Below are 15,321 nucleotides of genomic sequence, written 5' to 3'. Positions count from 1 at the left end.
TCAGGAGAGAAAAACCAAACTAATTCGAGCGGGTGAAGTTTAACATCAGGAATTGTTGACTTTGAACAGCGAATTGAAATAAGGGATTCACGGAGAGGGAGCCCTGGCATCTGCTGAAATCCCCCTCTGGGACGCAGCAGAGAGCCCTCCGCAGGCGGGTGCCTCAGTGGGGGGCACTGCTCTCAGACTGCTGCGGGGGGGCCGGGGAAGCTGCCGGCCGCCTGGCACTTCAGGAACCACCTGCTGGGGAGGCCGCGCGCCCGGCAGGAGCCCGGGAGCGCGCAGAGCTCACCCACGGAAGCCGAGGCTCTCCTCCTGGGGGGGGGGGGGGGGGGGCCCTCGGGCGCCCCCTACCGACAAGCCTTACCACGCCACTTAGCGGGGGAAAACTACTGCAAAGGCCCGGGCCTGTTTTCACGGAGCAAACAAGAGCTGCATTTGGAGCGGACGGATTAGCGGGAACGCCGGGGGCTGAAGGGGGGCTCCGGGCGTTTGGCGAGTGGAGGCCAGGGATGCTGCAGCGGGCGGTGAGCTGAGGGGTGCCCCACAGGGTACCGGGCCGGCAGCACGTTCGAGTAAGGATACTTTGAGAAGGGTCTCTGGACAAGTCAAGAGCAGGGGTTTCTTGACGTCGTAGTGGCCAGGTATGGGGAAGTCAGGGGGTTGGGGGAGTGCAGCTTCCCAGGGTGGCTTACCTCCCCCAGGCCTGGGAGGCTGTTGGAACTCAGGAGAGAAGCCTGTGGAAAGAGTGGCCTGACCGATGACACAGGAGCTGTGACCTTTCAGCCCGGGGTGCAGCCAGCCCCAGCCCGAGGTGAGGAACAGGTACGCCAGCCTCCCGCTCTGCCCTTGGACCTGGTGGCGGTGCCGGCCGCCCCCCCCATGTGGAGTGAACCCAGACGGAAGCCCCGCTGCTGCCCAGCTTGATGGGGAGGGGGGCCGAGGCCTAGGCAGGGAGGGGGCTGGCCGTGTCCCGGGACTGCTCCTCCGGCCCTGATGGGAGGCCCTGGGCCCAGTCAGCCCCCAGAACCTGGCAGCTGGGTAGCATCTCCTCCACCAGGATGCGCGTGAGGCCCGGGTTGGACACGGCGGGGAGGTCCGAGATGTCCAGCCTGCGGAGGTTCCTGAGGGGAGGCAGCAAGGGGGAGGCCCGCGTAAGGAGGGCCTCCGTGTGGGGAAGGGTGTGGAGGGGGTGCGCCAGCCCCGGCTTCAGCCCCGAGCCCTGTAGCTGCCCAGAGAATGTTAGAGAGAGCTGGCCAGGGACAGACATCCACCGTGGGGACCCCAGATGCACACTCCAGCTCCTCCTGTTTGCAACAGTGTAATCATCATCGAGTTGGCATTAAAAAGGAAGAAAAACCAGGAGTGGTTTTGTGTCTGTCCGTCCCCTCCCCTCCCCCCCCCGGGACAGATTCACTTCGACTGCTCGCCTGGGCAGACCCGACACGCGCTCCAGGTTGGTCATGGAAGCAGGGCTATGGGGACTGCCCGACTGCCTGCTCCACCCTACCCCCCCAGCTTGGGGCCCAGCCTGAGCTGCGGTCTCACTGCAGGTGGTGGAGGCTGGCGAGGCCCCGTTCGGAGATTCGGGGACAACCGGCCAGTGATAGCTCCTGCAACGAGTTGGCCAGTGGGTGGAGGCGGCCGAGACACCAGTCATCGACGTGGGGACAGCGCTGCAGCCACAGGGACTGGAGCTCCTTCAGGGCCACTGTGGGGGGGGGGGGAGGCACTGTGGTCCTTTCTGGAGCCCACCACAGAAGGGCAAATGAACGGCCCCGCCGTCTCCGCCCACTCACAGACGCTGTCCAGGCCCTGGTAGTTGATGGCACAGCCACTGGCATCGACGGCCTCTACAGGAACCGCCTGGAACTTCAAGAAGTCAAGAGAGAAGTGGCCACGCGCATCTGACCGGATCCACTCCTTGCCCTGAAACCTGGAAGGGGACAGCGGGTGTGAGCAGGGCACTTCCCCTCCCCAGCCCCGTGTGATGACGTGGTCGCACCACGTCTGGTGCACTTGCTACACATCAGGCCCTGCGCAAAGCCCTTAACGTGGGGTCTCCCTGGGTCCCCGACATTCCCACGAAAGATGCGATGTTTGGCCTTTTTTTTTTAAGTAGGCGCCATGCCGAGCGTGAAGCCCAACATGGGGCCTGAACTCACGACCCTGAGATAGAGACCTGAGCTAAGATCAAGAGTCGCTCAACAGACTGAGCCCCTATTTGAAAAACTCCGATAACCTCAGAAAAGGGCGAGAATACAAGTCTTCATAGGTTGGCGGAAAAAAAAAAAAAAAAAAAAAAAAGACATACTCAGACTTGTGTGCTGTTTCTGAGGAAAGTGCTGGAGGAAGGTGCTCAAACCAAGGGAACATTTTAGTTGGAGCCAAGTGAGGGATAGGTGCATGAGCTACGTTTTTCAGAAGAGGGAAAAGGGGAGAAAAAACAGGAGGAGGAAGGGAAGAAGAAGAAAGGAAGGGGAGAAGGAAGGAAAAGGAACAGCAACATTTACTGAGCTCCTGTGCTGTGCCAGGCCTGTTCCAAGCGCTTCCACTGCAAAATGTCTTCGAATCTTCCCAGCAAACCTTGTAGGTTCCATACAACCACCACCCCACTTTACAGGTGACGGAGCGGAAGCTCAGGAACAAGCTCCGCACAAGAAGTCCCAAGAGCCTCGGGCTCAGCGCTCCACAGCCTTCCCCCGCCCCCCCGCCCCCCCCCCGACACTTTTGCCCTCATACTTGACCGCGCCTCCCTGCTTCAGGATGAAATAGGCGCCTGCGGCGTGGGGACCGAAGCGCTCCTTGATGTAGGTGAAGGGCCTGTGGAGAGAACAGTGGCCGAGGCTGAGCACTGCACCCCGGCGTCACGCCCCCCTGCCGCTTCGAGGGTCAGAGTCCACAGCACCAGGACTGAGCCAGGCTGCAAATATTTACTGAGTGTCCATTAAGTGCTGGGGACCAAGGCAGATAGCGGTCCCTGCTCTGTGAGGCTAATTTACAGAAGGAAACAGGTAAGAAACCTGGAAGTTAAGAGCAAATTGCAGATCCATGATGGAAGTAACACAGAGGGACTGACTCAGGAGTGGCTTGGGCCAGGGCTGGAGATGGAGAAGGCTACTTCAGTTTGGGTGTCAGGAGGTGACGCTTGAGCAGAGATGTGAGTGGTGGGAAGAAATTCAAAAGTCAAGGCAAGAGCCTGCCGGGCCAAGGGAACAGCTGGTGCAAACGCTCAGAGGCTCAGCTTAGGAAGGCAGAACAATAAGGGCACCGTGCTGGTGGGGGTAAGGGGAGTCCCTGGTAGGGGTCTCAAAGCTCAGGTGTTAGGCTTGGGGTCTGGCTTTTATTGTAGTTGCAACGGGAAACCATTTGAGGGCTTTAAGCAAGGTGGTGGTTTTCTATTTTAGTTTTTTTTTTTCTTTTAAGATTTTATTTATTCATTTGATGGAGAGAGCGAGGGAGCACAAGCAAGGGGAGCAGCAGGGGGAGAGAGAGAAGCAGGCTCCCCACTGAGCAAGGAGCCCGACATGGGACTCGACCCTGAGCCAAAGGCAGATGCTTAACGGACTGAGCCACCCAGGCGCCCCTCTGTTTTATAGTTTCTTGAGTCCTTTGGATGACTTGTAGCATAACAGACTGGAGGGGGCAAAAGATGACCAGTTCAGATTACTGTGCTCAACCAACCATAAAATGAAGGGGCTCAGACCAGGCTACGAACAGTGAGGAGCTTAACAACTGGGCACATCTGGGATGGTCTGGTATTTTATTGGTGGACTGGATGTGGAAGACGGAGAAGCAAGAAGAATCAGGAAGACTCCTTAGAATTTGGCCTGAGTAACTGGGGACAGTGCTGCCGTTTCCTGGGATGGGAAGGCTTGGGGGCGAGCACTTTCTTAGGGGGAAATCAAGGGTCTGCCATGGGCCATGTTAGGTTTGAGGTGCCGGCGTGACCTCCAAGAGATGGTGGGCAGCGGGTCACCTATATGAGCTGGAGCCCTTGGGAAGGGTGTGGCCAGAGAGGATGCAACTCGGTGGGCCGGTATAGCCGCTGCAGGGGCAGGTTCTGAGTTCTGCCTGGTAAGGCCCCAGCAGCAGGGTCTTGCCCACCAAGAGCGCTCACCGATTTTTCTGGTGCACCTTCAACACCTGCTTTCGGAGCAGGTACTCCCTGAGAGCCTGCACGTCATAGAAGCGGTCAGCCAGGAACTGGAGCAGGGACCTCCCCTTCTTCTGACTGCCCTCTGGGGCCACTGCCCTGCTCAGGCCACGAGTGCCCCTGGTACCCCGGTTCCATACTGGCGTCACCAGGTGCAGGGGCTGGGGAGGGCAGGAAAGGAGAGGCTGAGCCTGGAGCCTCCTGTGAGAGAGTTGGATCCCCCTGTTCTTGGTCCTCCTCCCCCTGCCCCCCCCCCCCCCCCCCCCCGCCGCACTGCTTCTTCCTGGTTCACAAAATTCTCCTTTCAGAACTTCCAAATTCTGCTTTTGAGATTCCCCCAAATTTCCTCACGTTTGTCCCAAGTTCTTCCCCTTAATCAACCTAAATTCTCTCTTTGATTTGGCCAAATGTTCTTGGTCTTACCAATTTCCCTCCGATCTTTTCCTAAACCCTTATTTTTGTTTTAAGACCTCTATTATCTGACCTCTTAATTTCCCACAAAATACCCCCTTAATTTTATCCAATTTTCCCTGGATTCTTCCTGAATAACCAATTTCTTAGCCCCAAAATATCTTAATTTCTCTCCAAACCACCCTTAATTTACCTGTTAAAGCCCCCAAACTCTTCCTTCAATTTCCCTTCAGTGTTCTCTTCGCCTGCTCCAATTTCTTTTTCTGCTTCAACCAAATTTTCTCGGTAATTTGCCCAAATCCTTATTTTCCCTCAAAAATTCCTAGGTCCCCAACCACTCACCTTAGTCTTCCCTAAATCCATTCCTTGACTTTAGGTCTTTCTTCCTAAATTCTCTCCTCGAATATCGCAAATTCTCCCCTTAGTTTCCCCTAGGTCTTTCCCTTGGAACTCCCATATTCACCTTTTGGTTCCCGTTCCCGACCTCCACCGTCCCTTTGGCTTTCCATAAAAATGCATAGCTCTCCCATGAGCTTCCCTCACCTGTATCCTTTGATCTCCTACCCTTGGACCTCAAACCCCAGCTTCTCCACCAAACTCACCCAAACCCGCTTCCCTGGAAGGGCCCACTCGCGCCCGCCCGACTCCCAGCGCCCACAATCGGGTTTCTTCCTCTGATTGGCTGGGTGCGCCATCTTCGGAACGCGCTCCCTGCTTCCCCATTGGTTTCTCTCCACGAAGTCCCCGCCCCGCTTCCTCTCTAAAGCGCCCGGGCTGTCTGCGACTCGCTCCGATCGTTCTCGGCTCCCGAAGGTCGCATGTCGGCGCTCCCAGCATGAGCCTTAGCGGGAGAGGCCTTCTGCTCTCTCTTGCCCCTTGCTCCCTGGGTGCTGACAGAAACCCTGAAGGCGGAGGCAGCAAAGCGGACTTCAATTTTGGGGCCCTAGGAGTCCCGGTCACTTACCGCCCTGGGCGCCGCCATCTTGCTAGGATTACGTAAACGGAAGGGGCCGGTTTTTCTCAGTCCACCCACAAGGTTCAGCCTGAGACGTCTTTTCCTGTGGCCACGCCCCCTCCATGTTCCAGCTCTCCTTTTAAAGGCACCGCACTTTTTACTCTATTTGAGAGATTGCTTCGAATGCCATTTCCGTGGTCCTTACAGTGAGACCTTGCCTCTTCCTCCAGCTTTCATTCGCTACCTCCTTAATGACTAGGAAACTGACCCAGTCATTCTTTACGCCTGGGTGAGGGAAGGAAAAGGTCTAGTGGGTGGTGAGATTAGACTTTAGGGTAAGAGAGGTGAGATCTCAAAGTATTATGATCGCGACTTCACTTTGGAGTCCAGCGCTCTCTCTCAGTGTGAAGATTTACTGTGAAGTCTTGTGGGTAGAATCATTCATTTATTCGCAGAGGTTTACTGAACACCTGCCACGTGGCCTGCTGTTTTGGGTGCTCAGGTGACCATGGTGAACAAGACAGACCTTATCTCAGAGAGTCAACATTCCAGGTGGGGAGAGGGTGGACAAGAAACAAATGAATAAGCGAGATAATTTCAGATAATGTTTGATAAGAGGCACATAAGAACAGGCAGAATAATTGGCGGTGACTAGGGGGTAAGGGAATCGGCAAAGGCCTTTCTGAAGAGGTGATATTTAAGCAGAGGTGAAGGATGAGAAGAAAACAGCCAATTCAAAGATCTGGGGGGAAGGTATTCCAGGCAGACGTAACAGTGAGTGCAAAGGCCCAGGGGTGGGACCCAGCTGGCACAGAGAAGTAGGGAGATGAGGTCAGAGAGGTGGGCAGGAAGCTGACTGTGCCGAATTCCATTCTCAGGGGCATATCATGATCTGATTTATGCCTTTTATTTATTTATTTTTAAGATTTTATTTATTTATTTTAGAGATACAGAGAGAGCAAGTGGGGGGAGGAGCAGAGGGAGAGGGACAAGCAGACTCTGTGCTGAGTAGAGCCCGACTCGGGTCTCAATACCATGACTGGGAGACCATGACCTGAGCTGAAATCAAGAGTCAGACGAGTAACCGACTGAGCCACCCAGTCGCCCCTGATTTATGTTTTTCAAAGATCATTTCGGAGCGCCTGAGTGGCTCAGTCAGTTGTCTGCCTTCGGCTTAGGTTATGATCCCAGTGTGCTGGGATCGAGCCCAGTGTCTGGCTCTCTGCTCAGTTGGGAGCCTGTTTCTCCCTCTCCCTCTGCCCCTCCCCCTGCTTGTGTTTGTGCTCTCTCTCTTTCTGCCAAATAAATAAATAAAGTCTTAAAAAATATATATATCATTTCTGCCAAGTGGAGAACAGACTTCAGGCAGCAAGGGTGGAAGTGGGAGCCAGCAAAAAGGCTACTGCAGGAGTCCAGGCAAGAGATGAATGGAGACAGGAGCAGGGGTGGGGCAATAGGAACTGGTGAGAAGTGCTCAGATTATGAGTCTATTTTGAAGGTTGAGCCAATAGCTCCAGAAACTAAAGGGCTAGGGATGCCACTTAGGGAGACGGGGAGACTGGGAAAGTAACAGGTTTGAAAGGCAGGTGTGGTGGGCTGAATAACGGACCCCCCCAAAAAAATTCATGCCCTGATCCTCGGAACTTGTGAATCTGTTACTTTATATGGTAAAAGGAAGATGTGTTCAAGTTAAGAATCTGGAGATGGGGGCTGCCTGGGTGGCTCAGTCGTTAGGCGTCTGCCTTCGGCTCAGGTCATGATCCCAGGGTCCTGGGATCGAGCCCCACATTGGGCTCCCTGCTCGGCGGGAAGCCTGCTTGTGTTCCCTCTCTCTCTGTCGAAAAATAAAAATTAAAATTAAAAAAAAAAGATTAAAAAAAAGAATCTGGAGATGGGGAGGTTATTCTGGGCCATCAGGAGGGGCCAATTTGATGACAAGGGTCCCATTAGATCGAGGCAGGGGGTCAGTCAGTACGAGATGTGATGGTAGGTGCAAGAGTGATACAGGGAAGGGGCAATGAGCCAAGGACTGTGGTGGTGGCGGCTTCTGGAAGCGGAGGGAAGCCCGCGTCCCACTTTTTGCCATGGCAGGGCCCGCGCTGACAGTGATGGTACCTGTGGGCAGGTCAGGGGTCAGCAGAACTGGCTGCTCAGTTAGCCGGTAGCCTGGACACTGAGGTACCACAGCTGAGGGATCGGGGCTCCTCGGACACACTAACTGGGAAGCCCTGGGGTGGCCCAAGTGCAGAGGACAAGGTCCAAGCTGGAGCAAGCCAGAGAGTAGAGAGGAAGGAAGGATGGAGGCTGAGGAGGAGGGGGTGGGGAAGGACCCAGGAGAGACCCAGGGCAGGACAGGCGAGGCCAGCCACCCACAGGAACCCAGCCCCCATGAGGGGTTAGGCCTGAGGAGGGGTCAAGGGGGTGGGGATTTTGCCTCTGCCAGAGGGGCCGTGGCTGGACTCTTGTGAGCAGAGTTGAAGTTAGACTTTAGAAGGAAGAAAATCCTGGAGAGGCTGTCAGTTCTCACCGGAGAGCGGACTTTGAAATGCTGACCCAGGCACCTCCTCATGCCCTTTGCTCCCCCCTTGCCTCACCGGCTCCTCAGAGGACTGGGTCATTCTGGACCTTGTCACTTTCTGCTCCTGGCTGCCACTGCTCAGGGACTATGGAGCTGTGGAGGCAACTGAGGCAGGCGGGACTGGTGCCCCCGGGGCTGGGCCCCCCTCCCCGGGCCCTGAGGGAGGTCCCCCCAGTGGGGAGAGCTGGCCAGACCCTCCTGTCCCCAGGGGCAGACACTGCAGGTGCCAGGGAGAGTCTGCTGTGGATCTGGAAGGAGCTGGTGAGTGAGGGGTTCGGAGGGGCAAGAGATGGGGCGCAGGTGGGGGTGGGGAGAGAGAACAGGTGCGTGTATGGAAACGAGTGGAATTGCAAAGGACCAGAGATTGAAGGACAGAAATTGAGAGACAACAAAAGAGAAACAAGCAGAGAGACAGAGAGAGAGATCCAAAGAGTGAGACACAGGAGTAGAGAGAGACAGGGACAGAGAGACGAACAGAGGGAGAGACAGAGATAGAAAGCAGAGACTGAGAGCAACAACAACAGAGACAGAGACTCAGATTAAATCTGAGATGGAGAGAGAGAGACAGTCAAAGGCAGCGGCAGAGAAATAAGACCCAGAAAGGGATATGGAAAGACAGAGACAGAGGCAGAGACAGACAAGGGGGGGGCAGAGAGACATCGAAGGGAGGCACAGAGACACAGAGACAGTGAGGGATGACGAAATGGAGAGACAAAGCCAGGGAGAGACAGAGGCAGAGATCAAGAGCCCCTGGGAGAAGCCAGCTGACAGTCGAGGTCTGGGACAAGGTGAGGACCCTGCCATGGGCCGCGGGCCCGGATTGCTAAAGAGAAGCTTATTTACAGCATCTATTAAAGACGGTGAAGTGGTAGGTGTAGGGGCCACTGCAGCGGGTGGGGGAGAGGGGCAGGGGAGGGCGTGGAGAGATGGGCTCAGCTCTGAGCACAGCAGGAGCAAGTGGGGATTTCTAGTGAAGGAGAGGGTGGGGCTCAGCAGATGGGAAATCACTAGGCAGGGCATCTGGCTTAATGGACCAACAGGATTCATGCTGGAGGCAGGCGGGGGAGATGAGGTGGGGCCTGGACGTGGATGGGGGACGAGTAAACAGATGAGATATTGGGAGTGATCAGACATGGAGGATGGGAGATTCTTGGTAAAACAGGATTTTACAAGGAAGCGCACAGATGGGCCTGGGAGAAGGTTTAGGAGCTTAGCTGAAGTTTGGTCAAGCAAAGAATCTTGGCTAGGACTCGAATAGGTTTGAGGTCAGGGGCATGCTGATATCCTACCCGCCCCCCCCCCCGACCTCCGGGGTAGGATGCCCACGACTCCACCTTCCCACTGGCAGGGGCACCTTCGCCAAGTGGACGTCCAGCTGCTGGGCCAGCTGTGCCGTCTGGGGCTGGAGATGGGGGCGCTGCGGGAGGAACTGGTCACCTTCCTGGAAGAGGAGGAAGAGAGCCTCATCGAGGAAGAGGTGGAGGAAGAGCCTGAGGGGAAGCAGGAGGAGGGACACCTGGGGGCCTCCTGCTCAGCCCCACACCACCACCTCCCTGACTTCGAGATGACCATCTGAGGCCCTGCTAGGTGCTTCTGATTGACACATGAATGAGATGCAAATTTATGCAAAGGAGGGGGCGTTTGCAGTCAGATCAACCTGCCAAGGTTGGGGATCAACCTGAGCAAATGCATTCTCTGAAGATATCTGTCTGCATCCAGACTGAGGGGCTGGCCGGTGGGGCTTGCTGCCCAGGAGGGAGGTTTGCAGGTTTATTTGCCGACGAACTGCATGCAAGAGGGTTGCAGGGGACACGTGGGTCTTTGCAGATAGGATGGGAGATGCTTGCTGATGATCAAGGCCGTCCAGTACGGTGGCCAGGGCCCGCAAGTGGCCACTGAAACGTGGCTGGTCTGAACTGCGGCGTGCAGGATGCGTAACCACAGATCGCATTTCAAAGGCTTAGTATGATAAAAATATAAAACGGTTCAATAATCTAAAAAATTTATTGGAATGCTAATATTTTCCACATAATGGGATAAATAAAAATATTACTAAAGTGAATTTCACCTGGGTATTTTAAAATTTTTTAATGTGGTAAAATATATATAATAAAATTTACCATTTTCGCCATTTTTAAGCGTACAGCTCAGTGGTATTAAATCCATCCACACTGTAGTACAACCATCATCACCATCTGTTTCCAGAACTCTTCATCTTATAACCCTGAAACCGGACCCATTAAACAACTCCCCAGTCCCCTTTTTTATTTAAGGGGGGGGTGCGAGAGAGAGCAGGGGGAGGGGCAGAAGGAGAGGGAGAGGCAGACTCCGTGCTGAGCAGGGAGCCTCACGTGGGGCTCAATCTCAGGACCCTGAGACCATGACCTGAGCCAAAATCAAGAGTCCGATGCTTAACCAACTGAGCCAGCCAGGCGCCCCTTTTTCTGTTTTTAAATATGACTGCTAGAAAATTTTAAATTACATATGATTCTCCCGCTGTACTTCTACTGCACAGCACTATTTGAGACGTTTGAAAATGGAATGTGGGTGTGAGCAGAGGAGCGATGGGGGTTTCTAGACGTTCCCAGATGTGTTGCAAATGTGTCATATCTGTGGATGGCGGCCGGCTGAGGAGAAGCCCACTGCACGTGTAACTATTCCCGGAGGTCTACATTTGCAGAAAAGAGGCCCAAGTTAGCAGGTGGAGGGCTCCAGCCTGGGGAGAGACAGCTCTTCAGGGGAGACATTTGGACATTCGTAGAATCATTACTCCCAGTGAAGACAAACACATGCTTACATTTTTGCAGTTCTTCATCAAAACACTTTCTAGTTTAAAACAAAAGGATGTGGGGGCAATCTGGCTGTGACATCTGTCACCCCATGGATCGCCAGGGTTGATTTGGCCAATCTGGCTGGCTAGGGGGGGTGTCCCCTTCCTCCCTCACCGCTCTGTGTGCGTCCTTCCTGAAGCTTCGCGCTCAGTCCAAAGGACGACCTTCCCTGATAGAGGAGGACCGTTCTTCGGTCAAGGGTATATGAGTAGCTGCGCTCCCCTTCTAGAACCTCCAAACAAGCTCTCAAGGTCCATTAAAAATCCAACCAACCAGCCAACCAAACAAAAATCCCCACAAAAAAAACACATTCTAGTTGGGAGTGAGGATGTTCCCAGAAAAATGAGATGTTGGTGGAAGAGGTGGGTGCTGAGACCCTATCTGTGGGAATTTCCTCCTTGAAAACAACCTGCTGCTTTTTGTCCAGTGGAGTCCTCCAAGACTAGGGGAGGGGTGCAGGGGAATTAAGGGGTTCAGGTCCATCCCCAAACTGGTCCTCCTTTGCCAACCTTAGCCAGGTCGGCAGCTCCTGGGAGATCTGCTGTGGGGGTGGGGGAGGGTGTTGGAAGTCAGACCCCGGCACCCAGGGAAGGAGAAAGACACCCCAAGAGTGTGCAGATGAAGAGTTCCTCTCCCTCGTGAGGCATTCCAAAAAGAAGCTGGGGGCAGTCCGGGGTCTCTTGGCAGCTCTGTCCAGGCTGTGGGCGTCATGAGGGCTGAGGAGGTGGCTCTGTTGCTACGGGGTCTGGGTTGCTCTTGGGAGGGAAGAGATGGGAGGTGCGATGCTGAGGGGGTGCTGGGGGGCACTAGGGAGGGAACGCTCACTCTGCAGGAACAGCATGGAGGGTTCAGTAAAACTCTCCTCTTTGTTAATGGGATATACTTGAAAACACTGGTGAGACAATCAAGGCTCTGATTCCAATGTCCTAGTTGAGACTGACGCCCACTGGATCAGATATGACCCTACCCTTTAAGGAGCTAAGGTCAACTTGATGGCTATTTTGGGGACCTGGAGGAGAGAGGATGTCACGCAAAGCTGTAGAGATGCAGAAGAAATCTGACGGGGGAGGCTTTTTTAAAGGGAAGAGGCTGTTAGACGTCCAATCTGAGATTCCTTAAGAAAACCTGCATCAGAGCCATCTTTGCAGTGGATATGCGACCCTTCTGCCCCTGTGTAAATAATCAGGACAAATCCAGTGAGACCAGCCATGTTTTAGGATCAAGAATAGTCTTCCTGGGCGCCTGGGTGGCTCAGATGGTTGGGCGTCTGCCTTCGGCTCAGGTCATGATCCCAGGGTCCTGGGATCGAGTCCCGCATCGGGCTCCCTGCTCGGTGGGGAGTCTGCTTCTCCCTCTGCCTCTCTCTCTCTCTCTCTCTCTCTCTGTCTGTCTCTCATGAATAAATAAATAAAATCTTTAAAAAAAAAAAAAGAATAGTCTTCCTTGGGGGTCTCCTGGGGGGCTCAGTTGGTTAAGCATCCGACTCTTGATTTCGGCTCAGGTCATGATCTCAGGGTTGTGGGATTGAGCCCCTGTTGGGAGCTCAGTGGGGAGTCTTCTTGAAGTTCTCTCTCCCTCTCCCTGTGCATACAACACCCCACCCCCGTCTCTCTCTCTCTCTCTCTCAAATAAATAGACAAATCTTTAAAAGAAAAAAAAGAATAGCCTTCCTTGGGGGTAATGTTTGATCAAAGGGAAGTGACGATAGAGAGAAATGTGTCTCCATGGAAAATGCCAGCAAGCACAGCTTTCAGAGTGATGACATTCAGGCCATTCCCTGTCTCTTACCTGTTTGGCCCCTCTTCATAACCGAAGATTGCTGCTGGAGATGCAGACCAGGTCCGAGAGATGTAGCGGAGTTTCCCTCCTGCTGAGCAGAAAGCAGTTTCAAGCAGTCACAAACCGGAGGCCTTAATGTTCCCCTCAGATTCACTGGACTCTAGACAGGTTCTTCCTGACACTGGGTCCACGATTCCATTTTCTTAGAGCATTTCCTTTAGAAGTGGGAATTACAATTTCTTTTTTTTTTTAAGATTTTTTTTATTTATTTGACAGAGAGAGAGCGAGAGAGAGAGTGTGTGCACACTAGTGGAGGTGGGGGGGGAGTGGCAGAGGGAAAGGGAGAAGCCGATGCCCCCCTTGAGCAGGGAGCCCAACGTGGGGCAGATCCCAGGACCCTGGGATCATGACCTGAGCCGAAGGCAGACGCTTAACCAACTGAGCCACCCAGGCGCCCTGGGAATTATCACTTCTAATTGCAGATTCTTTCTCTGTCCCTTTTGAGATGTATCTATGTCTCCTTAAAAGGGGCGCCTGGGTGGCTCAGCTGGTTAAGCATCTGCCTTTGGCTCAGGTCATGATCTCAGGGTCCTGGGATCGAGCCCCCAGTCGAGCCCCCAGTCGAGCCCCCAGTCGAGGCCCCTGCTCAGCAGGGAGTCTGTTTCTCCCTCTCCCTTAGCCCCTCCCCCCACCTCGTGCTCTCTCTCTTTCTCAAATAAATAAATAAAATCTTAAAAAAAATTTTACGAAGCCTCGTGTCAGTCTTAGGACCCAGGGACTGGCTTCGGAGGTCCATCCTTCTGAAATGAATCCTCCCGCAGACAGTGCCCCTACCTCCCAGGCTCCGAGGGACCTAAGTTCCGCGGGTCACCTTTCCAAAAGGAGATATAAAACTACCTTCTGTCAGGGTTTTATGAGAACTTCCACTGTTCTTTTAAGGAAGGCTGACTAGCCAACAGAGATGGCCTGTAATTCCCTCGCTCCAATTTCAAATCTCTCCAGCTGTGTTTCAGGAGGGCACCGTTGCACTGGCCTCAAATCAAAGTCTTCCTCAACTCTTTGCTTTGTCAGTACAAGTTTTACTGAGCTGCCTGTCAGTAGCTGAGCTGTCACCTTGCATGTGGCGTCAGTCTTTGCCATCTTTTCAAATCTTCCAGTGTCTTCCCTTATCTGGCTCCATCTTCCAAACCCAGGTTTCCAATTTTCCTCCCTCCTGAGTTGGCATCTGCAGCAGGAGGTAGCCTGACTGCCCAGACCCTTCGGACCCTTCGGGGGGCCTCGGGTTGCCTTGTAGCTGGCCTTTGTCACCAGGATATGAGAAGCGGTGTGAGCTAAAGCACAGGACTTCCTAGAGACCTGGAGGGACGCCAGCCCCAGCGGCCCCAACTCCAACAGTGTTCGAATGCACAGACGTTTTCACTTCACCCTCAACAAGCGAAATCACACCAGCTTTAGAAGACATTCTGTCATAAAACACAACAGCTCTAGTGGACAGGCAGATCCTTGCACAGTGGGCCACCTGCATGCCCGCAACGGCAGCTCGGGGCAATGAAACCAGCAGGGGTAAGGGCTGATGGAGAGAGGCTGCACCTGACCGTGGGTCTCTGGAGCACGCAGTGCAGTCTGGAGCCGGCCTCCCTTTGGGCTCCAGCGCCCCGTGCCAGGCCCGCCCTGGCTGCTGGCTGTCCTTGGATCAGCGGGGGCAACCGCCTGGCGAAGGGGCCAGCGCCAGGCTGCGGGCGGATCTCAGCAGTCAGGGCCTCAGATACTCTGGCTCTTGGAGAGCTTACATTTCATGAGGTGGGAGTTTAGCACCTGATATCCCCAAAATTTGTTCCTTTGGCCCTGCGTGGAGCCCAATGTGGGGCTTGAACTCACGACCCTGAGATTAAGACCTGAGTTGAGATCAAGGGTCGGATGCTCAACGGACTGAGCCACCTAGGCCCCCTCCCCAGAGTTTACTTAAACTGGGAATTTCCAACCAATCTGTTTTCCTCTCTAAATAGGATACAGATACACATTTGCCTGATGTTGATGTTTACATAGAGGGGAAAGTATTTATCTTTTTATTTTGGAAAATGTGTAACATACAAACAGAAAGAAAATCAATCACATAACCACCACAGAGTCATCATTTTTTAGGTCATATTTGTCATCCATTTGTCTCTATCATCTACTAGTTTTCTTCTGGAACATTTACGACTTAATTACAGACGTCATCACCCTCTCCCTGAATGCTTCTAGCTGCCTCTCTTCGAGGATGAGCATTCCCTCTCACGCCATTGGCAATACCCGACAGAATCATAATTCCCTAACGTCGAATACCCCGTCCATGGTCAAACTTCCCCACGAGTCTGTGATCATTGGTAACAGAGCAATAGGGATCTGCCCCAGACTTGCTGAAAGGCTATGTTTAAAATATATGAACAGCTTTATTTTCCTTTTTTTAAAGATTTTTAAAAATTTATTTGACAGAGAGAGACACAGCGAGAGAGGGAACACAAGCAGGGGGAGTGGGAGAGGGAGAGGCAGGCTTCCCGTGGAGCAGGGAGCCCGATGCGGGGCTTGATCCCAGGACCCTGGGATCATGACCTGAGCCGAAGGCAGACGC

The 15,321-nt window shown here is 53.8% G+C and overlaps 2 protein-coding genes across 2 annotated transcripts; one reads left to right on the top strand and one right to left on the bottom strand.

Annotated features, from left to right (window-relative positions):
• Positions 1-899: 899 nt before the first annotated feature.
• On the bottom strand, positions 900-5,277 carry DMAC2 (distal membrane arm assembly component 2). The gene is given in 6 exon segments (XM_073890378.1): positions 900-1,124; positions 1,549-1,728; positions 1,730-1,936; positions 2,743-2,823; positions 4,121-4,317; positions 5,170-5,277. Coding segments are annotated over 6 exon segments (936 nt in total). The 5' UTR covers positions 5,263-5,277; the 3' UTR covers positions 900-946.
• A 2,139-nt stretch (positions 5,278-7,416) lies between these two features.
• On the top strand, positions 7,417-10,224 carry ERICH4 (glutamate rich 4). Its single transcript, XM_025858585.2, has 2 exons — positions 7,417-8,361; positions 9,449-10,224. Exons 1-2 carry the CDS (start codon positions 8,068-8,070, stop codon positions 9,674-9,676), a joined length of 522 nt encoding a protein of 173 aa, XP_025714370.2. The 5' UTR covers positions 7,417-8,067; the 3' UTR covers positions 9,677-10,224.
• Positions 10,225-15,321: the final 5,097 nt, after the last annotated feature.

The sequence above is a fragment of the Callorhinus ursinus genome, unplaced genomic scaffold (genome assembly GCF_003265705.2).
Source record: "Callorhinus ursinus isolate GAN/ISIS: 27379988/994484 unplaced genomic scaffold, GSC_fseal_2.0 scaffold144, whole genome shotgun sequence".
NCBI lineage: Eukaryota > Metazoa > Chordata > Mammalia > Carnivora > Otariidae > Callorhinus > Callorhinus ursinus.
The sequence above is the reverse complement of the archived record's forward strand: the minus strand, read 5'-3'. Positions and strand labels throughout refer to the sequence as shown.